The sequence below is a fragment of the Rhinopithecus bieti genome, unplaced genomic scaffold (assembly GCF_001698545.2).
Source record: "Rhinopithecus bieti isolate Rb0 unplaced genomic scaffold, ASM169854v2 scaffold_15197, whole genome shotgun sequence".
NCBI lineage: Eukaryota > Metazoa > Chordata > Mammalia > Primates > Cercopithecidae > Rhinopithecus > Rhinopithecus bieti.
In genome coordinates, this window is record NW_016808366.1 from 438871 (window position 1) to 464497 (window position 25627).

The 25627-nt window shown below is 53.4% G+C and overlaps 2 protein-coding genes across 2 annotated transcripts in view; both read right to left on the reverse strand.

Moving 5' to 3' along the window:
* Positions 1 to 735: 735 nt before the first annotated feature.
* Positions 736 to 7231, reverse strand: SACK1C (scaffolding CK1 anchoring protein C). Its single transcript, XM_017886616.1, has 4 exons — positions 6622 to 7231; positions 3025 to 3192; positions 2694 to 2818; positions 736 to 2191 (listed from the first exon to the last, which is right to left on the reverse strand). The coding sequence occupies exons 1-4, from the start codon at positions 7132 to 7134 to the stop codon at positions 754 to 756; spliced, it is 2244 nt and encodes a 747-aa protein (XP_017742105.1). The 5' UTR covers positions 7135 to 7231; the 3' UTR covers positions 736 to 753.
* An 11032-nt stretch (positions 7232 to 18263) lies between these two features.
* The window catches only part of UQCC1 (ubiquinol-cytochrome c reductase complex assembly factor 1), a 107604-nt gene continuing 100240 nt past the window's right edge, over positions 18264 to 25627 (reverse strand). Inside the window, exons 9-10 of the mRNA XM_017886635.1 lie at positions 22285 to 22398; positions 18264 to 19725 (exon numbers count right to left, since the gene is read on the reverse strand). Of these exons, the coding sequence (XP_017742124.1) occupies positions 19591 to 19725; positions 22285 to 22398 (249 nt within the window). The 3' untranslated portion in view covers positions 18264 to 19590. The remainder of the gene's footprint in view (positions 19726 to 22284; positions 22399 to 25627) is intronic.

A 25627-nucleotide genomic window follows, 5' to 3' on the forward strand; every position in this document is an offset into this window, starting at 1 on the left:
GCCTTTATTGATGTGTATCATGTTTACTGTCCCGGGCAAGTGGTGAGTTCAGGAAAATGGCCCACAACCTGTCACAGCCTGTACTTCAAGAGACACTCAGCAAGATGATGACGACGATGATGATGATGGTGTGTGTGTGTGTGTGTGTGTGTGTGTGTGTGTGTGTATGTGTCCGGGTATCCACATACTCTGCTCCTCCTCCCTCGTTCACCTCAGATCCACTCAGTCCTCTCTAGGGCATCTCTTCACCTGATTCCCTCTACCAAAAATTTTTCTAACTCTCTCCTCCCTCTGTCCAAAACCTCCGCATCCTTCAAGGCCTGGCTCAAAGGCCACCTCCATCTCCTCTAAGAAACTTTTCTGACTACTCCACCTTCTCTATGACTCTCTGCCCTTTGTTTTCTAACACCCTCTGTCACTGGTTAACCTTTAACTTGTTATGGCTCTGGCCCCTTCTCCAGCAGCTTGTGCATTTTATCTCTGTCCCCAGGTCTGAGTCGACCCACCTGTCAGCTCTATGGTATGCCCAGCACAGGACTGGAAACACAGCCTAGATTCAAGAATATACTGGTCAGTGTGTGTGTGTGTGTGTGTGTGTGTGTGTGTACACAAAAATCTTGAGCCCAGAGAGTGTGTCTGACCTAGGCTTCTAGACACCTCCCTTCCCCAGTCTGGGACCTGAGCAAGTCCAGAGTCTCGGTGGACAGAGGAGGGGCCTGCCCTTGCCAGTGCACCCCCACGCTAGTCCTTTGGCTAGGACTCAAAGCGGCTTCGGAGCTGCTTGAACTTGGACTTGTTGTACTTAGTGATGAGGTCCAGTTTGCTGTGACCCAGGGTCAGCCGTTTCTCATCCCTGACCAGGTCACTGTTACCACCGTTGAGATGGCCACCCTTGGGAGCCCCAGGCTCGGGTGCCTGCCTGGCACCTTGCAACTGATGATACTTGGTGATGAGGTCCAGCTTGCTGTGGCCCAGGGTTAGCCGTTTCTCATCCCCAGACCCCACTCCAGTCGTGCGAGCAGGGCTTGGTATTGGAAGACCATTGGGCCCAGGCCCCTCACCCCGGAATGGGCCGAACTTTGTGATGAGGTCCAGCTGGCTGTGTCCCAGGGTCTGCCGCCGCTCATCTGGACCCTGTCTGGCAGGTCTGACTGAGGAGCTGGTTTCAAGGGGCACTCTGGAGCCCTGGGCCTTGGGGTACTGCACCAGGAGGTCTGATTGGCCATGGCTATGGTTTAGGGACATCCTCCTGTCCTCCAGGGCCCGATCACCAGGTCGGAGGGAGCCTAACTCAGGGGCACCCCCAGTACCCAGGGCTCGGGACAGAAGACCCAGCTGGCTGTTGGCCTGGCTTGGGGACAGCCTCCTGTCCTCTGGGGCCTGCTCACCAGGCCGAAGGGGGCTTGAGTTGGGGGTAACCCCAGAGTCAGGGTCTCTCACTTCTCGGGCTCTGGGGAAGGGGACAAGGAGATCCAGCTGGCCAGGGCTCTGACTTGGAGATGCCTTCTTCTCCTTCTCCTCCACTGTCTCCAGGGCTGTGCCAGGTACCCATCGACCCCGCAGGGGGCTGGGCTCTTGGCTTCCTGGGAGCCCATTCTCTGGGAACCGGGACATAGCTGGGACACCCCAGTGGAACTGGAGGAGGGGCCGGGAGCGAGGAAGCAGAGGGGACCCCACTGCCAAGGTCAAGGGGCTGGCAGTATTATGGTTGAGGGCAGGGGAGGACTGGGACCACGGGTATGCCCCTAGCTTGCCCAGATTGGCCCTATAGAGCCCAGGAGGGGAGCCATGGTTAGGGTCTGACAGTTGGCGATGCAGGGAGGGCTGGCCATGGGCCTCATGGCGGGCGGGACCCAGGGACGAGGACCCCATGCCCATGTCACTGCAATCACCACCTCCTGGTAGAGCGAGGCAGGAGGAGAGACCCGTAAGTGGTGACCGCTTGATGCTGCTCAGGCTGGTGCTGGAGGGCGGGGACGATGTGGGGCTTGGGATGCCAGGCCTGAAGGCTAGGGCCACAGGGGGAGGACGCAGTGCCCGGGGAGACAGCGGGTCCTCACCGCTGCAGAAGCCTTCCACAGGCCGCGACTCGGCGTACAGACAGCGGAACTCCCGGTCAAAGTCTTCCACGATGCGGCCCCTGAGCTGCAGCACCATGCTAGTGTGGGCCTGGTTGCAAAGCCAGGTGAAGCTAGGGGCAGAGGGACAGGGGGGTCAGGAGGCAAAGTGCAGGACCCTGGGTGTTGGCAGGAGTCACAGCCAGAGGCGCATACCTGATCCAGCACGCTGGACCCAAACCCCACCACCACGAGGGCTCATAGCAAGGGGCAGAGCTCTGACTCCAGAGTCTGTGCTTGCCCTAGCCCTGCTTAGTGAGCCTGGGCACACGGCTGCCCTCAGGGCCCCAACTTCCCCATCTGTAAAATAGACTTGGGGGAGGTTCCCTGAAGTCACTCCAGTTCCAATGTGCAATAGTCATTTTCTATGCCAAGAGTATTAAAGTCATCATTCCCTTAGAGTGAGCTCCTCCAGGGCCGACCTGCCCCCAACACCCTCCCCTGAGCCTGGCATGATGCCTGGCACATGGCAGGTGCTCAGTCTGTGTCCGAAGGGATAGACGAGTGGAGGGAAGCTCAGAGCTGCCAGCCAGTGGTGCAGTCCCAGGCCCCCCTCGCCTCCTCGTGCCTGCTCACCTGTAGCTGCCCGCCACCACCTGCTCACAGTCGATGAGGACGAACTTCTCCAGGGCCTGCCCCGTGAAGCGGCGGCCAGCCTTGCTGCAATATGTGTCCCCACACGTGCTCCGCACACGCATGTTCTAGGTGTAAGTAGGTTGGGGGTGACCTTGAGAGAGTAAGGCTCAAGCCATGTCTCTGCCCCATGGGGTCTCCAACCCCAGACAGCTAAGGGAACCTACCCCCAACTCCCACTGCCCCCCCAGTGCTGAGTGGCCACCCACTGGCTCCCCCGCCCTCCCTGACTCCCCATCCGCACCCCTGGTTACTGCCCCTGGTCCTCACTGACCGGCAGGTGCCCCCCATTGAGGTCCATCTTGTAACACATCTCCAGGAAGTGCCTCAGGTGCTCCTGGGCCAGGAGCAGGTACACAGGGACACCACGCCGGCTCGAGGCCTCCATGAGGTCACACAGAAGCTCCATGTCAGTGAATATGTCCATCACCACAGCCACTACCTGGGTAGGGGGAAGCGCATGAAAGCTCAGCGCTGCCCAGGGTACTCCCCACATCCAGCCAAGCCTGGGGCAGGAACCCGGGCCCCAGGAAAAGAGCACTGGACTGAAAATCAGGAGGCCAGAGCCTTCAAGAGCAAGTGAATAGGAAGGGCTCTTAGCAGTGACCTAGCCCAGGGCTTCTTAACTTGGGCACAGGGAGATTTGACTGTCTTCTTTTTTTTAAGAGTCAGTGTCTGTCTCACTCTGTCACCCAGGCTGGAGTGCAGTGGCATGATCATAGCTCTCTTCTGCCTAGAACTCCCAGGCTCAAGCAATCCTCCCAACTCAGCCTCCCAAGTAGCTGGTATTATAGGCATGTGCCACTATGCCTGGCTAATTTTTTTTTTTTTTTTTTTTTTTTTTTTTGAGACAGCATCTCACTCTGTTGCCCAGGCTTGAGTGCAGTGGTGCAATCTTGGCTCACTGCAACCTCTGCCTTCTGGGTGCAAGTGATTCTCATGCCTTAGCCTCTCAAGTAGCTGGAATTTCAGGCACTTGCCACCATGCCCAGCTAATTTTCTGTACTTTTAGTAGAGACGGGGTTTCACTATGTTGGCCAGGCTGCTCTTGAACTCCTGACCTCAGGTGATCTGCCTGCCTCAGCCTCCCAAAGTGCTGTAATTACAGGCATGAGCCACTGTGCCTGTCCCTGTTTTTTTTTTTTTTTTTTTTTTTTTTTTTTTTGAGACGGAGTCTCGCACTCTCACCTGTGCGGTGGCACGATCTCGGCTCCTGGGTTCAAGTGATTATCCTGCCTCAGCCTTCCAAGTAGCTGGGATTACAGGGCCTGCCACCACGCCCAGCTAATTTTTTGGTTTTTTTTTTTTTTTTTTTTTGAGACGGAGTCTTGCTCTGTCGCCCGGGCTGGAGTGCAGTGGCCGGATCTCAGCTCACGCCATTCTCCTGCCTCAGCCTCCGGAGTAGCTGGGACTACAGGCGCCCACCACCTCGCCCAGCTAGTTTTTTGTATTTTTAGTAGAGACGGGGTTTCATCGTGTTAGCCAGGATGGTCTCGATCTCCTGACCTCGTGATCCGCCCGTCTCAGCCTCCCAAAGTGCTGGGATTACAGGCTTGAGCCACCGCGCCCAGCCAATTTTTTGTATTTTTAGTAGAGAGGGGTTTTCACGATGTTGGCCAGGCTGATCTCAAACTCCTGACCTTGTGATCCGCCCGCCTTGGCCACCCAAAGTGCTGGAATTACAGGCATGAGCCACCGCGCCTGGCCGCTAATTCTTTTTTTTAATTCCAATTTTTTGTAGAGATGTGGGTCTCACTATGTTGCCCAAGCTAGTCTTGAACTCCTGGCCTCAAGCGGTCCTCCCACCTCAGCCTCCCAAAGCACTGGGATTACAGTAAAATCCGAGCCCAGATTTGACTGTCTTGAACCCCTAGCTGTTTGAAAGCATTTGTGTGCATCTTTAGGTTCACCGAGTGTTTATCTGTCATCAGATTCTCAAAGATGACTGTGGATTGACTGTGCTAGTCCAACACCCCCTCTGCACTGATCCCCAGATGGGACAGCAGTGACAAGCAGAACCCAGGCCCCAATTTCCAGGCAAGCTCCTTGCACTCCCCCCACTAACTCCAGCCCAGCTCTGCCCCAGGGACTGTCTGTCTGAGGCTCCCTTCTCCAGGGTCAGAGCTACAAGCCACTTACTGGGGTCTTCACTGCCCTTTCCCAGCCCTGCCTCAGTTTCCCTGTGAAGCCACAGAGGTCTGGTGTGACCCCTTACACTGCAGACTCCCTTATTTGCACCCATGCCAAATGGATCCAAATTTTCTGCTCAGTTGAGGGCTGGGCTGGGGCTTGTGCCTCCATCCCATATAAAGGGCTGCCTCAAAGAGGCCCCTGAAATCCTCCTGGCACCTCCCAGCCCCCAGCTGGCCTTTCTTCCCATGGCATATATCTGCTATGAGAATCTCTTCTCCCAGGCAGGGCCGAGAGGCAGGCGTTACAGAGCATAGCACTCCAGCTCTGGAGTCAGAAAGAACTGGGTTCAAACCTGGACTCTACTACTTCCTGGTGACACAGCTTTGGGTGAGTAGCCTCACCTCTGGAAACCTCAACTTCCTCAGCTGTTAAATGGAGATAATGATAGCCATGTCTCAGAGCTACAGGGAATTAAATGTAAAAATGCTCAAGACATTACAGAGCTCTATAAACATTGGGCTGCAGGGCAACACAGCATTTCCCAAGGTCACTAGGAGTCATGACAGCCCAGTACATGAGCCTGGCTCCCGGCCCAGGACAGAGGGGTCTAAATGGGGGCTGAGAAAGTGAGGCGCTGGAGGATGCCCTAGTTCACAGCACAGGCCTGGCCAGAGTGGGGGACAAGGACAGGCAGGAAAGATCAAAGAGGCAGGGGTGAGGATGACGCCAGCGGCCGCCTCACTAATAGCCCCATTCCCGATGCCAATCAGGCCCGGCCGTCCCCTGCCTGGGGCACAGGCAGGCTTGCCAGGGAGGCTCTGGAAGTACCGGTGGGATCCCAGTATCCTGGCTTCCCATCTCTGCAGCAGGAACCTAACTCTACCTCAAACCCAGCCAGGGGTCATCTTGTCCGTTCCCCTAGAGTAGGAGGCCAGGGCTTCAGAAGTGAAGCTGTGCTTGTGTGTGGCCAGAGCCTTTCTGGGTGCTGACCACCCCTACCTACCCTCCCAATTCTCTTTCTCCTGAGGTCCTGCTCCCCATCACTGAGCCCAGCAGCCTCCTCTCCTCTTTCCTCCTTGGTTCCAAAGCCCAGCCCTCGAGGACATGCCAAAGAGGCCCACACGCCGGCCCCCTCCCCTGCTTCAGGCCCAGCTGCAGATGTGGTGCAGGAGGGTGGGGGGCAACTGGGGACCTGAGCCAGCAAGGAAGGCTGGACTGCTCCCCAGGACCTAAGTCAGAGAGCCCCTGTGTCCCCGAGCCCTGAACTCTATGTCACCATATGGACCTCGCTGGGCAAGTCCCAAGCCCCTCTCTGGCTTCAGTTTCTTCTTCTGTAAGTTAAGGAAGTGACTCAGATGCTCTCCAAGGTTGGAGTTCTTAGTGTGGGGATCATAAAACTTTTTGAGACTCTGATAAGGCAGTGGAGCATCTTCCAAGGTAAAGATGCAGCGAGGACTCCTCCCTCCAACCTGCACCACTTGGTGTGCATTTCAGAGGGTTGTGGAGTCCCTGATGCCCATGCCCTCTTCTATGCTCATCCATACTATTCCTGGGGACTAAGCATTGCCAAGGTAAATATGGGATGCCCCCCTTCTAGGAGTTTGCAATCTAATAGTGCCAGAGGTGCTGGTCCTCATTCTGCCCCTAAGTCACTGCGTCGCCTTGGGCTGGTCCCTTCCCTCTCTGGGCCTCAGTTTCCTCCTCTGTGAGCTGAGCGATGGAGAGATGAGGCCCTTACCGTGCGGGCCTGGCTGAAGAGGAAGCGCAGCAGGTCCTTGATGTTCTTGGCCTTGTCCCTCTGGAAGTGGACCACGGCCTGGGTGGGGCTGAAGCCCGTGGCCTGTGGCACCTCGGGCCAGCCCAGGTCCAGGTCCGGGGGGTCTATGTCAGAGACCATGGGGAAGTAAGTGCCTGAGGTGACTTCGGAGAGCAGACTGAGGCGGTCTGGCCCCGAGGCCTCCTGCCCCTGGGCCTCGCTGAGCTCAGGGCCCCCGCGCACATGGCTGGTCATGTAGTCCACATCCAGGGCGCTCAGGAAGGGCAGCTCCCGCTCCTCGGAGATGACCCGCAGGTAGGCAGCCTCACCCCGCTCCAGGAGGGCGTCGGCCGCCAGCCGGGCCGCCTCGCTGTGCCGCAGCACCAGCGGTGAGCTCTCCCGCCACCACGGCCGCTTCAGCTCCTCCACCCGGCCCCGCAGGGGTCCCGCCATGCCCTGGGCTCCCAGGCTCCCAGGCCCCGGGCTTCCGAGCATGCCTGCCCAGCGGCTGCCTCACCCGCCGGCAGGGCCCATGGCCCGCACGCTGGGCTGGCTGCAGCAGGAAGAGGAGACCGGCAAAACCACCTCCTGCCCGCCCGCTCGCTGTGTGTGTGGCGGGCCCCCAAACTGTTGCCACCCTAAATCAGAGCCACGCTCCGCCCTATTGCCCCTGGCCTCTGGAACCTGTCAGGCCAGCCCCACCTGTCTGCCTGTGTTGGGACTCGCCTGCCCAGGGAAGCGGCAGTGCCAGGCTCTCGGTGCACACTCCTGCCTCCCTCTATTCCTCCCCAGCAATGCCGCCCCATCCCTACCAGGCTCCGAGCAAGTCTCCAAATACTGACTTCCTGGGACCCACAGAGGTTGAATTATAGCCAAGAGGGGCCCAGGCGGCTCAGGAACACACATGCACACGCACACACACTGCAGGTGGGTGAGCGACTCAAGATACCCAGGAAAAGACATGAACACACATGCAGACGAACACACTGACAACTGACCGATACACAGATATGGAGTGTGGGCTGACACAGGCCGACTACACACTTTAATCACATTGACTTCATAAATTCACCCAAACGCCGATTTACAGACTGGCCATGGCCCCCCACAACACATACCATAGTGGATAGCACATGCCTTGGCTCAAGTCTGCAAGGCCCTAAATCAGAGCTGAACAAGCATCATATGGAATATCCAAGGACTTCAATGCCTGTCTGTTCCCCAGCCAGTTCTCTTTTTGCTCTCATAATCGTCCTGCCACTCTCCACCGTCTTAACTGTGGTGCTCACAGCCCCCTGGCTCTCTCCCACCCCCACTCAGAGCTGTCATTCAAGAACCTAGAGCAGTGGCTCTCACCCTGACCCCAGGGGTGGTGAGAGGTGATGAAATGCAGATCCCCGGGCCCCACCCTCCTGGAGATTCTCATCCAGAAGGTGTCCATAGGCTTCTGGAGCTTGTCTTTTTTCTTTTTTCTTTTTCTTTTTGAGATAGGGTCTTGTTCTGTCACCCAGGCTGGAGTGCAGTGGTGCAATCACAGCTCACTACAGCTGTGCCTCAGTTTCTCTGGGCTCAAGTGATCTTCCCACCTCAGCCTCCTGAGTAGCTGGGATTACAGGTGCATGTTACCATGCTCAGCTAATTTTTGAATTTTTTTAAGAGATGAGATCTCACTATATTGTCCAGGCTGATCTTGAACTCCTGGCCTCAAGCAATCTTCCTGTCTCAGCTTCCCAAAGTGCTGGGATTATAGGTGTAAGCCCCCACACCTGGCCATTTTTCTTTTTCAATTGAGACGTGATCTTGCTCTGTCACCCAGGCTAGAGAGAGCAGTGGTGTGATCATAGCTTACTGTAACCTTGAATTCCTGGGTCTTTTAACAAGTGCCCAGTGCACAGTGGGCAGTGGGCTAAGGCCCACCCCTGAGACATGCTATTCCAGATGGCTGTGCTTGCAACACCCTTAACTCCAGGGATGTTCTTGGCCTGGTGGTGGCCAGACCCCAGCCTTCCTCCCCTCCTCCAGGGCTGAGTATGAAAATGGTTGAAAGATTGTTTCAGAGAATGGGTGGACACACTGCAAGGTCAGGAGGCAAACAGGGCAGGCATATTTCTGACCTCTGCCCCAGCAAAGACTGAAGTCCCGGAGCACTGTGTGTCCTTCGGAGGACACTGAGCAGCTTTGCTCTGGGGAACGGGGTGAGCGGGTGGCAGCTGCAGTTGGGGAGCCAGGCTAGGCAGAAGCAGTCACCACCTTTCCACAGAGGCGTGAGGTCCAGCGAGGACGGCGGGAAGTGCAGAAGACCTAAAGCCGTGTCTCGCAGCCGTGTTTAGCACTGAGCGCACTTGGTTTGTCTGGTCTGCGATCATGTCCGGAACGCAGGGTCTTCTGTGTCCAAAGAACTTGACACACGTATAGTGGGAGGGAGCTGGGTGGGATTTAGAGGTTCCCGAGTTGAACTGAGCCCTAAGACCAAAGATGAATGGGGCTAGGGCTGTGTCTTCAAGGACCCTATAAGTGAAGGACCTGGGGGAGCATGGGGGAGCCACAGGTCAGGAGTTATGACCCACACTATCCCATCCCAGGTGCAGGAGCACCAGGCACTCCAAGGAGGCCCTTCCCAGGGGGTGAGGAGGCTGCAAGAGGGGCAGAAGGTTGAGTAAACAAAGCCAGACCGTGGGAGGGTAATGAGTTGTGGGGGTATCCGTGGTGGCAGGGCCATCATTAGGGCCTTATCTCCAGGCCCTTGTTTGAAGGGGAGGATCAACCAGGGTCTTATCTGGGTGGGAGAAGTGCTCCCGGGAGGGAGGGAGGCAAGTTTGCATGTCACTGAGTTAGTTGTGTTTATCCTGCAGTGTTTATACATATACTTCAGGTACATATCTTTGGCTCTGTATCTTTTAATTGTGGTAAAATACACATAACATTTGCCTTTAAAAAAGAATTCGTGGCTGGACGCGGTGGCTCATCCCTATAATCCCAGCAGTTTGGGAGGCCGAGGTGGGCGGATCAGCTGAAGTTGGGAGTTCAAGACCAGCCTGACCAATATGGTGAAACCCCATCTCTAATAAAAATACAAAAATTAGGTGGGTGTGGTGGCAGGCACCCATAATCCCAGCGACTTGGGAGGGTGAGGCAGGAGAATCGCTTGAACCCAGGAGGCAAAGGTTGAGGTGAGCCAAGATTATGCCACTGCACTCCAACCTCAAGCGATGCTCTTGCCTCTGCCTCCCAAAGTGTTGAGATTACAGGTGTGAGCCACTGCACGAAGCCAAAATCTGCTATTGTAACCATTTTTAAGTGGTACACTTCAAGTGTCATAAGTCCATTCACACTATGGTGTAACCCTCGCCACCATCCATCTCTAGAACTCTTTTCACTTTGCAAAACTAGAGCTCTGTACCCACTAAACACGAACTCCCCATTTCCCCCTCCCCACCCCTGGCACCCACTATTCTGCTTCCTGTCTTTATGAATTTGACTCCTCTAGATACCTCATTTAAGTGGAATCATACGGTTTTGTCCTTTTGTGACTGACTCATTTCACGTAGCTTCACGTCTTCAAGTTCCTCCACGTTGTAGCGTATGTCGGAATCTCCTTCCACTTCAGGCTGAATAACATCCCATTGCATGTGTGGAGCACATTTAGCTCATCCATTCCTCCTCAGATGGATGCCTGAGTTGCTTCCACCTTTCGGCTGTTGTAAATAAGGCACAGGTGTACAAATTTGGCTCTGTATTTTTGTATACTTCCCCCCAGGCCCAGGTTTGTACTAAATTCCTTTTTTGTGCATAAGAAACCACCGAATATTGGCAATTTCATATGGTTTGACTAAATATATACACCTGTACCTGTGCATAACTGTACCTGTACTTGTATGTGTGGGCACGTCTTGTCTGTGATGTTTGTGTGCCTGCGTGGCACAGCAGTGTGCGTGGACCTGTGTGTGCATGTGTGTCTGGGCGGCGGGATAGTCCTTGAGTCGGACTCGGCGTTGCGGTACTGGGGCTGTGTACAGAGAGCACGACGAAGAGGGGCAGGGGTGGGAAGACTTCGTTGAAGGGCAAAGGGTTCCAGTGGATCCCAGACATCATGATAATACTTGCGTGCAAATCAAATCAAATCCCCCAGGGCGGAGAGACCAGCTGCCCCTCCCTAGGCAGTCCCTCCCTATGAGTTGAGTTGGTCAAGGGCAATGGGAGGGCAGACAGGTGGCTCCTGGCCTTGGGGCTGGGCCTAGAGGTGGTGGCCAAGGGTGATGGGAATCATCCAGACAGACCTAAGCGCTGTCCCTGGCTGCGGTGTGTCGGGCGCAGGCTCCTTAATGACTGTAATTAAGAGGAAGGAAACTGTTTTCCTGTACAGGAGGTGTGTCAGGCGCCTGCCTGGCATCACTCAGCTGTCCCAGGGGCCACTTAGCCTTGTCTGTTGTCTCTCACAAGCCAAGTGGTGCCTGGGCAGGCGATGTCGTGTGGGGTAGGGGGAGCAGAGGCTGGGTTGCAGCCCTCCAGGTGCAGGCTGCTCTGAGGCCAGTGCTGCCACATACCTTTCCTCTGGCGCCCCGGGTCAGGAGAGACAGAGTTTCCGCAGAGAAGCAGCTGGGACTGGCCGGGGAGCCAGAGTGCACCCAAATCCCTTGAATCAAGGCAAAGCAACCTAAGAGCCAGAGATGCAAAAGTGGACAATGCTGAGGAGTCCCCAAGGCTGGCTTGAGCCAGGGAGCAAAGGGTGAGAAAGATTTCAGGTGCAGAGTGGTAAGTGGGGCGTTCCTGGCTGGAGGAAGAGGGCAAGGACATGCCCAGGGAAGGCAGGTGGGGGCCGTGGTACAGGGGAAGATGCTAATAGGAAGGTTAGAGCCACACTAGGAAGAGCTTGAGGGCCTTCTAAGGTGCTGGGTTCTTACCTAGAGATGATGGTACAGAGGCTGGGAAGACTCCAGAGCAGCATCCTGGGATAACTCAGTAACAGCTCCAATGGCAAGAGTGGGCCAAAGCACCAGAAACAACCCGCATTGGTTGAACTCAGTGTGGTTCACTGTTCACTGAGTGCGACACAGGTCTCAAGAGGTCACCATTCCGAACTCTTATCTCATCCTGATACCCCATGGGCTATTGTGCCACTGGACTGAGTCAGACCCCCTGATAGGAACACAGGCTCTGCCACTTAATGGGGGAGCCGAACAATCAGAACTTCTCTGAGTCACAGTGGCTAACTCTACACGTAGAGCAGGACCCACGCCACCTCCCTCACAGGCTTACTGTGAGGAATATATGGGCTCAGCTACGCCAAGTGCCTGGCTGAGAGCAGCTGTGGTTGCTCAGTACACGCTGAAGTCCAGAGCTTTCCCAGTTGTGAAAGGACAGGGGCTCGATGAAGGCCTGAAAGCTCAGGAAGCCACCAGGGGGGCCCTTTTGGTCAGTCTCTGGCCCCTTCTAGACCAAAGGCTGGTGCCAAGGCCAACATGGTCCCAGCCGGGTCAGTGGGGTGTGGCCAGTCACCGCTGCCTCTGAGATCTGGCCTTTCGTCCCACCCCTGCTCACAGGAGGCAGGGTGTCTGTCTGTCTCCTGTGTTTTATTTCTCCATTTGTTCTGAAATTGGGAGGGGAAGAAAGAGGTACATCTGCTGACTCCTGGAGCCCCGTTATTGAGGCAGCCTCCCCTTCCGACCCCCTCTCCCTCTGTCCAATCCTTCCAACATGGATTTAGTGTCCACCTTCAGCCAGCAGGTGACCCAAAGATGAGTAAGAGTTTGTCTCTGCCCTGGAGGAGCTCACAGTTCAGTGGGGAAGACAGACTCATAAATAATTATAAACCACGGATTAGGCTGAGGTATAAACCAAGCGCCTGGGGTTTAGAGCTGGGACCCATTGCAGAACCTCAGAGGAGCCACGGCCCCACCTCCCGCCCCTTCAAGCACCGCACAGCGCAGTGGCAGGCCCTCTCCCAAACGGGAGGTGAATGCTGTTCCTGGCCACAGGGAAAGAAAAAAAGAGGAAGAGCACCCAGCCCAGGCTCGTGGGTGCTGGTTCCTGACTGAAACCTGCAGTGAGGCCTGGCAGGGCCTCAGCCTCCCCCGTCCAACGCGCTGGCTGGGCGGGAGGTCTCCAGGCACTTCTGGCGCTATCGCTGTAGTCCATCACTTTTTGACGCCATGGGGTGGTGCTTGGAGGTCCCTTCCTGGAAATTCTCCAGCCAGGGTCTCCAGGATCTTTTTTCCTTATTCTCCCCTCCACATGGAAAAGGGAAGTCAGTGGCCTGGTCAGGGTCTGGGTCCTAGGCTCACCAATGTTGCTCCAGGGAGGTCCCCTGGAAGCCACAGAGAACCTGATGGGGGAGTGGGGAAGGCTGGGGTCAGGGACCTGAGGTCTGGCCTCCCCCTTTTTTAAGGCCAAGCCCCGTGGATAGGGTGGGTGAGGCATGGTGGGTGCAGTGGACAGACTAGAAGTGGGAACCAGGGCAATAGGTACAGGAGGGCTGCTCCCAGGGGAAGAGTTCAAGCACTCCTGCCAGCTCCACTTCCCTCCCACTCCACCCCCACGGCTGATAAACTCTAGATCAAGACCAGCTGGCATGAGCTCTCCTTTCCCTCTCAGCCCTCTCCTCAGAAACTCCTTTTCCCCCATCTGTCCTCCCAATCACTGGTCTCAGGAAAGGATTCCCTTCACCACTGCCAAAGCCAGGCCCTTGTTCTCAAATCGGGCTTCCACTTCCAGAAGAATCTCATTGGAGTCCCTAAACTCATGGGAAGTTCCCTACTCCACTAAGTGCTTAGCTCATCAGAGTCCTCACTGCCCCAAATATATCTTCAGCACGTTCCTGCAAATCCCCTCGTTTCACCCCCTCTTCTGCCTCCTCCCAGTTTCCCTCCATTTCTTCTCAGCATGCTGCCCTGAGTTTCCTGCTAGAAGCTCTCCTCTTCCCTGGCTCCACAGTCTACCTTCTGCACTGGTGCCTGCTCTTCCTGCCATCTCCTGTGAGTGCTCCTTGCACTCCCAACCCAGTCTCGAGGTTGCCTCATCAACTTCAGGATTTCTTTCTTTCTTTCTTTCTCTTTATTTGCTTTTTTTTTTTTTTTTTTTTTTTTTTTTTTTTTTTTTTTTTTTTTGAGACGGAGTCTTGCTCTGTCACCCAGGCTGGAGTGCAGTGACACGATCTCGACTCACTGCAAGCTCCGCCTCCCGGGTTCATGCCATTCTCCTGCCTCAGCCTCTCCAGTAGCTGGGACTACAGGCACCCAACACTGCGCCCAGCCAAATTTTTTTGTATTTTTTTTTAGTAGAGATGGGGTTTCACCATTAGCTAGGATGGTCTCAATCTCCTGACCTCGCGATCCACCCACCTCGGCTCCCAAAGTGCTGGGATTACAGGCGTGAGCCACCACACCCGGCCTCAACTTCAGGATTTCTAAACCCAAGACAAGGCCAACATCCTTCATCCCCGAGGTCCATCCTGAGGTTCACCAAGGTCCTTCCTGCCCCATGCCCTTGCCCTCCCTGGAGCATCTCTAGCATCTGAAGTCCATCTGCCACCAGACTGGCTCCCCACAGATGCAACCAAGGTGCACCAAAAGCAATGGAGTGGAACCCGGAAAAAATGACTGTTCAGCTTTTGCTGCAGGGTCAGCTTGCACCAGCAAGCGGATTCTTCTCAGTGAGCCTATTTCCCTATTGCATCATGGATGCAGCAATCCCTGCCCTGCCTAGTTCAGAGAGTGCCGTAATTTTCACTTGAAAAAACACAGCACATGGCTGGGCACAGTGGCTCACACCTGTAATCCCAGCACTTTGGGAGGTCGAGGTGGGCAGATCACCTGAGGTCAGGAGTTTGAGACCAGCCTGATCAACATGGCGAAACCCCGTCTTTACTAAAAATACAAAAAAATTTAGCAGGGCGTGGTGGCGGGCGCCTGTAATTCCAGCTCTCGGGAGGTTGAGGCAGGGGGATCACTTGAACCTGGGAGGCGGAGGTTGGAGGTTGCAGTGAGCCGAGATCGCACCATTGCACTCCAGCCTGGGCAACAGGAGCAAAACTCCATCTCAAAAAAGAAAAAAAGAAAAAAGAAAAGAAAAGAAAGACACAACACAGAGAGGATTCTTCTGCCAGAAGTTGCCATCTCTGGGCCCCAGTGAGCTCCGTGACTGCACCCTCTTCAGGCTCCACGTTAGGCCTCAAGTCCTGGTGAGTTTTTTCTCGGAAGTGTCTCTGGGGTTTGAGCTTCCCTTTGAATTCCATTTGTCACCCCCAACATCTCAAGCCCGGATGGCTAAACTCCCTTCCTGACAGAGCCAATCCATCCTGGTACCACCGTCTCTCCACTGCCATCACGCCCCAGTCTTTACCAAGAATGCACACAGTGGCTCCCTGCTGCCTGGCAGCTGATGTGTGATCTGTGCTACCCCTACTCATGGTCCCTCCTGATCTCTGCAACCCTTTCTTCCCTTAGCAGCTAACTCAACAGTCTGAAGAGCTTCCTGTTCTGTGCCTTCACCTGGACAGCTAGTCCTCAATTCCCGTTTTCCCACCTCCTTAAGCAGTGGACTGGGTCAGAGCCACCATACAGGGTACATCTGGGCATTTCCCTCCTGGAACATGAGCTTAAGAATCCTCACCTGCAAGGCGGCGAGTGAGGTGACAAGTGAAAATACCAAGCAAGCCTGGCACGGAGGAAAAACTCAAAAGATGCCGGCTGAAGTGCGGCCTGGGCTTCAACCACAGTTTAAGATTCACCCCGTCTCGTATAGCATCGCTATTTCTCATCGGAAGAAGGAAAGGAAAGGAAAGGAAAGGAAAGGAAGGGAAAGGGAAGGGAAAGGGAAGGGAAAGGGAAGGGAAAGGGGAGGAGAAGAGAAGAGAAGAGAAGAGAAGAGAAGAGAAGAGAAGAGACAACACAGAGAGGATTCTTCTTTTCCCAAGAGGATTCTTCTGCCAGACGTCGCCATCTCTGGGCCCCAGTGAGCTCCGTGACTGCACCCTCTTCAGGCTCCACCCTCTTCAGACCCCCACGGGGGTCTGTCGTGGGCTGGAACACTCTTGGCTATTTCTCATCGGAAGAAATAGCGATGATTTATGTTTTTCAAATTTTTAGGTAAAACATAAATCTTAGTGGTACTGTTCGCTACATTGTTCAGTGCTTCTCATTTGAAAACCTCTATAATACAGTCTTCTTTGAAGAGTAAGGAAGATGTATGTTTCTTCTGATGAGTAAGTATACTTCCTTTTATGTGACAATGGGAACTCTATATAGGGCTTTCCACTTTCCACCTTTGACCAGGAAGCTCAGAGCAAGGCCTCATACTCAGTTGCAAATCTCCTGGTTGACCTGGGGGAGGGAGACAGTGTGACATGAGGACAAAGCAGGGGCCCCGGGGTCTGTCGTGGGCTGGAGCACTCTTGGCCCCTTCTTACCCTAGATCACTCTCTCTAGGCCCCTCTTAAGCTTCAGTTCCCTCACTTGTGTTAGAGGGATAATAAAAATGATGAGGATAACACCTGTTTTACCTGATTGTTGTGAGACAATGCATTTACAGTATTTTATAAAATTTTTAAAAAGTCATATGAAAGTTGCTCATTAGCAGTCTAGGTTTTCTAACATAATTATTTTCCCTCTTTTCCCTCCCAATACCTGGATCTGATCTTTTAAACTTTAAGGGTTTTTTTTTTTTTTTTTTTTTTTTTTTGAGACAGGATCTCACTCTGTCACCCAGGCTGGAGTGCGGTGGCACAATCTCAGTTCACTGCAACCCCCACCTCCCAGGCTCAGGTGATCCTCCTACCTCAGCCTCCTGAGTAGCTGGGACTACAGGCTCATGTCACCACACCCAGCTAATTTTTTGTAGAGACAAGGTCTCACTGTATTGCCCAGGCTGGTCTCGAACTCCTGGACTTAACCAATCTGCCCACTTCGGCCTCCCAAAGTGTCAGGATTACAGGCATGAGCCGCTGCGCCCAGCCTACAATTTTATTATAAACTGTGTCTCTTAATTTGCTGCGATCTTTTCTGGAAGAATACAGAAAACAAATATTAATAAATGAGAAAATCATTCCTACAGAGGAGTCTCCCTGAAGGCAAGAAATTGTCCTTCCCTTGTTTTGTACAATAATGATTTACATTAGAAAAACATTTAGCTATGGAAAGAACTTTCCATTTGGTTCCTATGCTAAGACCAAAGGAAGTACTCAATATTGTTAAAATAAATGAAACTGTATGGGTGACAATGAGAATGGTCCAGAAGGGGCTTTTTGTTTTTGTTGTTGTTGTTGTTTTGAGACGGAGTCTTGCTCCGTTGCCCAGGCTGGAGTGCAGTGTTGCGATCTCAGCTCACTGCAAACTCTGCCTCCTGGGTTCACACCATTCTCCTGCCTCAGCCTCCTGAGTAGCTGGGACTACAGGTGCCCGCCACCACACCAGGCTAGTTTTTTGTATTTTTAGGAGAGGTGGGGTTTCACCGTGTTAGTCAGGATGGTCTCTACCTCTTGACCTCATGATCCGCCCGTCTCGGCCTCCCAAAGTGCTGGGATTACAGGCATGAACCACCGTGCCCGGCCCAGAAGGGGGCTTTTTGGTTGGAGTTGTACTGATAACACTTGGTGATTTAGTCACACATTCATTATTTCATTTATCCAAGTATATACTGATGCTGATAATGAACCAGGCATTCAGCTGAACACTGGAAAAACGGTGACCAACACACAGTGTCCACTCCATGCTGGGGCAGCTCACAGTACACTGGGGGAGGTGGGTAAAAAAATCATTTCAACATGGTAAGTTAAGTGCTATCAGGGCCAGGTGCGGTGGCTCATGCCTATAATCCTAGCACTTTGGGAAGGCAAAGTGGGAGGATCAATATAGTGAGAACTTGTATCTACAAAAATGAAAAGGTAAGTGCTCCAGAGCAGAGAACCATGTGGGGAGCAGCATGGATAGTGTGCCTGTACCTGGAGGGGACAGGAGAAAGAGGGACGAAGTTTCTAGGTAGAGGACACATAGCATGATCTCTCCAGGTAACCCCAAAAGGTTCAGTGTGCTCAGAGAAGAGATGGGTAGAATCATAAAACCAGGAATGGAGGCAGAGGCCAAACCAAGAATAAAGGCAGCTTCCAAGGAGCCTGGAATAGATCTTAAGGGGAGGGGGTTGGCAGTCAGGGCAAGGTGCTGACGGCCAGGAAGTGAGGGCTCACTGACATCAGACATGACAGATCCAATCTCACTCCTTCAAAGGCAGCTCCATACTGCAAGTTGCTGTGTTTCACGACCACAAAGTCCTGTGCAGACAGGACTAGCTCTCTAGGCAGGGACCGTTAGCTGGTGGAGGGATTCATCCAGGGCCTGCATAAACACTGGTTGACCGGGATGCTAAGAAGGGGAGTCAGGTGCTGGACCAGGGCTGGACCAAATGACCTTTCAAGTTCCTTCCAAATCTGAACTTCCAGGATTCTAAAGCAAGCCCGGTAGCTGAACTGGTGCCGCCCGGTAGCTGAACTGGTGCCATGGGCTGGGATCTGTGGCTGGGGAGCTACCCTGGGCAGCAAATGGGTTAACGCTCAAATAACTTTTATATATGAATTAATGTGTAGAGTTGGGAGCCAAAATCTGTTCCATTAATTTTTCCATCCATTCCAGGAGCAGTTAGGTACACACAGTAAAGTTTATTTTGGTGCATGGTATACTTCACTCCATTAAAAATAAATTAATCAGCAAATTCCTGCCTGGCTCAGCTCTGGTTTATGTAAATAGTGCCCAGCTGTAATGAGTTACAAGGTGTTATTATCTCACACACACACAGGAGGCTTCACTCTAGAGCTCCGCTCGCAACAAAAGCATCTTAAATAAACTGAGAGAAGGCGGTTTGATTTGTAATGTTTTCACAGAAGTGGGATATACCTCACCCATATAGAGTTTCTTTATATGACTCATTTTATAGCAAGTTAAATGAAGGAAGTTTGATGGGGGAGGAAGGGGTAATATGGTTCCCCACTCCCTTTCTTCACTTTAAGAAAATCCCCCAAGAGATGACCTGCACTGAGGGAGGAGGGGCTGGTCCTCAGGTGCTCAGACCAAGGTGGCTCTGCAGCATGTGCTTCAGAAGTTGGGAAGGGGGCCCAAAGCTAGGCACAGGTCTGGGTCTGCTACAACTAAGCCAGGAGGAATGTTCTCTTTTCCCCAATATCTCATGAAAGGGGGGGGCCAAGAGAGGAGACAAAGGTGACTTTGTTCTCAAGGCCTTGTTCCAAAATGACTTAGGATGTGAAAGCCCTTGGTCATCAGAGGCCTCCTGGGTCCCAGACGAGGAGCCTGGCTGGCTGTGTCTTGGCCTGAACAGAGACACATCTCCATGAACTAGAGGCAAGTGCAGCAGCAGAGACCATCCCAGCCTCTTCCCTTTCTCCATCACTAACTGAGCTGGGCGGTGCCCTCACTACGGCATCCACCAACTCAGGCAAGTTTCTAAGTCCCTGGAATAAAGAAGGGCCACGGCAGAGAGAAGTCTCTGTTTCTTTTAATGGCCAACTCAACCCCATGGCTGGAAGCCGAGGGACAATGCGTGGTCGCCGTCCGGACTCCACAGCATTACAATCCGCTCCTAGGCCACAGCAGGCCCTGGGGGGTTTCCCTTTTGAACCTACACCATCCCTTCCTCAGCCTTTGAGAAAAGCTGTCAGTCACAGGTAGTTGCTGGAGGGGGTTGGGGAGTGTGGGCTGGGGGACTCTCACTCAGGGCTTCCCGAGGCAGAGGACATGCGGGAGAGCTAGGGGTTCTCCCATCCCTGTATCCCAGCAGATCAGACTCCTGGGCACACTAAGAGGAAACTCAACACAAATGGAGCCAGGTATTTGACAGATGCTGTTCAGAGGTCAGTTCAGGCCACTTTCTGCGGGGTCCTGGACCAACAGGCACTTCTCTCCTGGCGGTTCCTCGAAGCCAGCTGGCCAGCCGTGCAGAGGGCCCAGCCCATCAAAGTCCCTGGTCGTTGTAAGTGGGAGAATGGGGCTTCAGGATGCTCTGAGGATTCTTCTCCACTAGAGGGCGCCAGCTCACCTCCCCTGTCAGAAGCAGATCCTCCCCGTTCATGGAATCCAGGTACTGCATCTGCAACCAGAGGAGCGGGAAGGAGGAAGCGACAGAGGCAGGACAGACGTGAGGAGCCAGCATCAGGAACCAGCCTCCCAGAGGAGAGGAAGGAAGGGGACGGGGCATGAGGGGGGTTTCTGACCATCCCAGGTCCCAGGCCAAGCCGTCTCTGATCTAGATAATTTCACTAAGGTGGTTCGGAGAAAGCAATCACTGGGGAGCTGGCGGGGGGGTTAGGGAATTCCCTATCACACCTCCGAATGGAGATGGACACACATCTCCCAAGGACTCGTCTCCCCTTCACGCCCTCCCTAGACAGCTCCTGCAGGCCAGGAAGTCAGGGCTTGCAGCGCACACAGCCATGCTGTCCACCCCAGAGCTGCCGCGTGAGAGTCCTGATTCTGTCCCTTCCCAGTGCTGCTATCCAGGGTGGCCGCTTCCCCTCTCTGAGATTTAAGTTCCCTTGTCTGAGAGAGGTGATAGAAGCAGGTACCTCACAGGACACATGAAGAGATTCATATATGCAGTGCGAGTCACTCACACTTTAAGCATATGTATGCCTCTGTTGTCCTCTAGTGGGCCCTGGTCAGTGGGCCCTAGCATCACCCCTCTAGGACAGTAGGGGCTGATGGCTCTGCCATTAAAATGGTCATCATCCAGAGAAGCCACTGCTGTAAGGCCAGGAGGCTTCATCTTAAGCTTTAGATCATTCCTCCTTCCAAGAATCCACCATTCCGGTTGCTTCCGCTTCCAGCTGCTGACGCTTGAGCTCAACCCCAGCCTCTCGCACGCACCTCAGCTCTGGATTCCCACGTGCCCTGCTATGTCTTCCCTAAAGCCCACTCCTCCTTACAGTGACTCCATTTCTGTCCCCAGTGCCACCACTCTGCCCACCTCCTGGGTTGAAAATCTCAACAAGACCTGTGGTTGGCTCTTGGGTCATCAGCCACACCAAGCAGCCTGCTCAAGGCCCAGCTCCTGCTCTTCCTTTCCTGGCCTTCAGCACTCTGCCCTCTCTGTATCACATTACGGGCTGGCTTACTCCAGGGTTAGCCGTGTGCCTGGGCTTCCTCACCAAACCATGAGCTGGCCCCTCGAGGGCAGGACTGGGTCTTATTAATCGTTGCTTTCCCAAGAGTGCCTGGAGCAGCAGGTGCTCAAAACGTTTTGCTGACATAACTGGGTCCCCACCAAAGCTCCCTGCTTTCCCAAGAGCCCCTTCGCTGTTTTTCCACTGCCTCTCACTGGGGCCACATGGGACCTCTTGTAGGGACAATGGTTGTGGCAGCCCCTTCCTAGAGGGCCCTCAGAGAAGTCCCAGGTGTGTCTTGTTGTGGCTTCTGGCACAAGCCCACCATGGCAGATGGAAATATTGGGCAGGTCTCTCAGAAAACACAGCATCTGCTTTGAGAATTACTACTCCTGTCTGAGGGTGAGTCCAGTCAACAGGTAGTACGAGAATTCTCTGTGGGTGGGGCCCTCTGGCCGTGCCATGCCTTCTCCCTGGCTCTGGCAGATTTGAAGAGTGGTCAAACAGAAGTCCTGGCTCCTGGGATTCTCTACCCTGTGGGTCTGCAGAGCCCCGGTATGTGGTTTTTCCAGCAGTTTACAAGCTAGTCCTATTGGCCCTGTCTTCTCAAGAGCTGAGCTCCAGCCTTGCCCTTCCTGGTTGGAGGCTTGAAGACCATGGATACAAGTGAACAAGAGAGTAACAGTGGGGTGACACCCCTTCAGCTCCAGGGGCCAGGTCATGAAGCAAAGGTGTGACTCATGGCACAGCCTGAGTTGTCTGAGGCAGCTGAGGCCTCAGTGGCCACATGAATCACGCAGCTTGGGGCCCTAGGGCAGCTGTGCAGGCTGACTCACTGGGAGGCCCTGGAAGAGCCTCTATGTCCTCTTCCCTGCCAGTCAGCTCACTCATCTATCAAGTATGAGTCTCCCATCACTACAAGATCTGAGGGCAGGGAGGTCAAGGAATTAATTCCCCGGGCTTGAGGAGAGCTATGTGGGTAAGCAGCCCCCACTGCAGAGCTCTCTCCTAGAAGCTTTGATGTCGGGGAGACCAGGGGAGCCAGAGGGGTGAGAAACTGAAGTGGGGACACCCTGCTTGACCATGGAGAGCATCTAGCAGGAAGACGCTGTCTGTGAAATGCTGCCTGCTGCCCAGTCCTGCTGGAAATCAGGAGCAGGAAACAAATCCAAGTGGGTAGAGAAGGGGTCCACAGTGGGCGGCTGCCGGTGCTCATATCTGCCAGGACTGTGGGCCCAGCTGCTAGCATAGCACCTGGCGCATAGTAGGCAATGAGGTGCACAGTGAATGAATGACTCAAAGTTCCTGAGAGCAGGAGACTACTCGATGCCTCTTCCTCTCTCTTTCTTCCCATTTTCCGCTCCCTGGCCCAGTTCATGGTTGGACACACAGAAGGCGCTCCTTCTTCAGCATCTAGCGCTGATGTGATCTGGTCAGAATTCTCTCAGACTGCTCCTTGGTAACTCAACCTCTCATGATCCCCTGGAAGCCCAAGAGGAGGGCCCACTGTTGCCAGGACTTGGGAGGGGAGGGAAAAGGTCGCTCACCTGTTTCCTCACATACTCTACCAGCAATTCAAGATGTCGAGGGTCTTCACATTTCCCATTGAAGAACGTTCTCCAGAGGGCAGCGGCCAGCCCATGATCATCTGAAAGGATCCCCTGGAACACACAGCACAGCAATGGTCTCCGGAGGGATCCACAGAGCCAGGACACAGATGCTGGGGATACTGTGAACATGCTAGCAACCGTGGAACCGACTCAGAAGGACCCTCCACACATAAGAGGAAAATGAGGTAGTCACACAGTAGAGGTGGAAGGGGTCTTACAAGGGCATCTGGCCCAGTCCCTTCATTTTATTACATACAGAGGAAGAACAGGGGGTCCAGAGGGGCCAAGCCACTAGTTAGGTGATGCAGAGCGGGGACTCAGGCACAGCTCCCTCTACTCCGTACTGTGCCTGGCCCAGGCAACGCTTGAGAGGCCAAGAAGAGAAACAGTAGCAGCAACGCTCCCCTTGCTGTCCACAGGGCACGGGCTGGGAATATTGTGAATGTATGTTTCTCCCAGGAATGGAGGTGGGCATGGACTGTGCCTTCTTGCTTGGTCCAAGGACATATATTTGCAAGGCAACTGGCTCTTTGGGGAAGGGAGCCAGCTACCTTGTCTTCACTGTTACCCAACTCTGGGCCCAGCCTCTCCCTAAGTAGAGGAACAGGATGTTCAGCAGGATTGCTGGGGCCACAGAGGGCCAGGCTCAGAGCCTGCATGTGTGTGTGTGTGCCTAACACTGCCTCTTTTGGCACAGAGGAGACTTCTGTTGGGAAGCTCAAAGATTACAGAGCAAAATGAGAGCCCCAGCCACCAGCTAAGGACATTTTCTAGCTTGGACCTCTAGAGTAGGGAGGGTTGAGAGTCTTGCTTCCTGGGGTGAAGGTGACTGATGGAGCAGGCCCTGAGAAGTTGCTCTGTCCAGATGCCAAGGTAGTGTGTGGAATCGATGTGCTGACTTGAAGTCAGAAGGCAGATCAAGTCCTAGTTCCACCTCTGCCAAGATCAGTGATGGTGGCAGTTGACTAAACCAAAGTCTCAATCTTGTACTTCTTAAAAACAGATGAAGTTACCTGCTCTACTTACAGCATTCTTGAACTACTTGTAAAGTGTAATCTGTTGGATACAAAGATTAGGCGTATGCTTTGGCAGACAGCTGGGATATAGTCAAAACAGTGGGGTCTGGGGGCCAGAGCACAGAGTTCAAATGCCAGCTCTGTCATTTGATGGCCGTGTGGCCTTTGAGAAGCTATTAGCCAATCCTGAGCCTCAGTTTTTCATGAGTTAAACAAGCCTAATAATACCCATCCCACAAAGTTGTGAGAAGTGAGAGATACCGGCCATGAATGGCTCCATAAGTGGTAAACATTACGCAAAGACCCAGGATCACTTTATTCGACATTATATTGTGGTCTGTCCTCTTGGGCATTGTGGTATATGAGGTCTGGCTCCAGGCCTGCTGCCAGGAAGGGCCATGTCCAGTATGGGGTGCTGACAGTTTGGTAGAAAAACATTCCACCTGTTCCAAATGCTCTCTGATAAACACTCCTTACAGTTCCACAGCTTAGGACTGTCCTGGCACAATGGCTGAGTCAGGAAAACTGGCTTCTTTTGGCAGATGGGGAAAGGAGCAGAGGACAAGCTCAGGCACATCACCCTTCTGCAAACGATTTGCTAGCACAACAGCATGCCTGTGTCTACTGTGCCTGGGCACATGCCAGAGCACTGCTGGCAGCAACCCACATGTGCTGTGCAGAAAGGAATGGGATTGGGAGTGGGTGTTATGGGGACCTGGAGAATGGGCAGAGCCCAGGATGGGAAAACAGGCAACTTTAGCAGCGGGTGAGATGGCTGGGAAGGGGCAACTCCACAATCAGGAATTCCTGAGCTGTCAGAAGGAAAAGAATGACTCAGGACTCACTAATAGTGAGAACAACCCAACTGTTCCAGACTGTTAGGGTTCCCTCACACACCTGGCTCCTAATGATTATGTATGCCAAGTAGAACAGATATTATATTCGCGTTTGCTTTGCTTTGCTTTGTTTTGAGATGGAGTCTCACTCTGTTACCCAGGCTGAAGTGCAGTGGTGTGATCTTGGCTCAGTGCAACCTCTGCTTCCCAAGTTCAAGTGATTCTCCTGCCTCAGCCTCCCAAGTGGCTGGAGACTATGGGCATGCGCCACCACACCTGGCTAATTTTTTGTATTTTTAGTAGAGATGGGGGTTTCACCATGTTGGCCAGGGTGGTCTCGAACTCCTGACCTCAAGTGATCTGCCCGCTTTGGCCTCCCAAGTGCTGGGATTACAGGTGTGAGCCACCGCACCTGGCCTGTATCCCCATTTGAAAGATAAGTAAACAGGCTTAGAGACTAGCTAACTGATGACTGAACTAGAACTAGCATGCAATGATGAGGTGAGGGATGGTGACTGACCCACTCTAGTCAGAACACAGAACCTGGCATAGAGTGGGAGAGCAATCAGAATGGCTGAATACCCAGCATTTTGGGAGGCCAAGCTGGGTGGATCACTTGAGCCCAGGAGTTCAAGACCAGCTCGGACAACATGGTGAAATTGTTTCCACAAAAAATATAAAAATTAGCCAGGCACGGTGGCACACGAGTCAACTCGGGAGGGATGAGGCAGGATGATCACCTGGGCCTGGGGAGGTCGAGGATACAGTGAGCTGTGATCACACTGCTGCACTCCAGCCTGGGCAACAGAGTGAGACCCTGTCTCAGAAAAAAAAAAAAGAATGGCTGAATAAATTAACGCACACAATGTCAGCCTTCTTCCCACCACACTGCTAGTGTAAGGCAGTGAAAACAAATGAGAGACTAATCTGAGGGTGCACATTTCAAACTAAGAAAGCAGAAAAGGAAGAAGGGTCCTGGGAACCAAATATGAGGACACACTGTAATTTCCACCCAATCTAATCGGGTGCCTACTTGTTTTCCCTCACAACACAACAAAGCATCCTTCAGAAATTAAGACACCTAGGTCTAGAGTAACTGAGAGGAAGCCAAGGGGATTGTTTTGGTTTTGGAGGGTTCTGGTTCTGATTAAGGGTTTAGAGTGGCAGAGTTCCACTCAGTGAAGACTGATTTGACATCACTATGTGCTCAGCATAATGCTAGGAACACAAGAGTCACCGCAATATGGTCCGAGCTCTCAGGGAACTTGCAATCTAGCTGAAGGGACAAAATCAGTGCACATCTAACAGCAGCAGAGTAATATCCTGGAGAATGAACACATGCCAAGCTGCAGAATGAGATTCAGCTATACTCTACATGGCTGCCTCCTTGTTCTACAGTCTTAGCTTTTTTTTTTTTTTTTTTTTTTT

What these genes read in the sequence shown, in the direction of transcription:
- SACK1C (XM_017886616.1), bottom strand. Translation starts at nt 7,134, where the DNA reads ATGCTCGGAAGCCCGGGGCCTGGGAGCCTGGGAGCCCAGGGCATGGCG. An exon ending in TCTTCAGCCAGGCCCGCACG is followed by an intron (nt 3,193 to 6,621) that starts GTAAGGGCCTCA and finishes CCCCCTACCCAG; the next exon opens with GTAGTGGCTGTGGTGATGGA. An exon ending in GTGGTGGCGGGCAGCTACAG is followed by an intron (nt 2,192 to 2,693) that starts GTGAGCAGGCAC and finishes CTCTGCCCCTAG; the next exon opens with CTTCACCTGGCTTTGCAACC.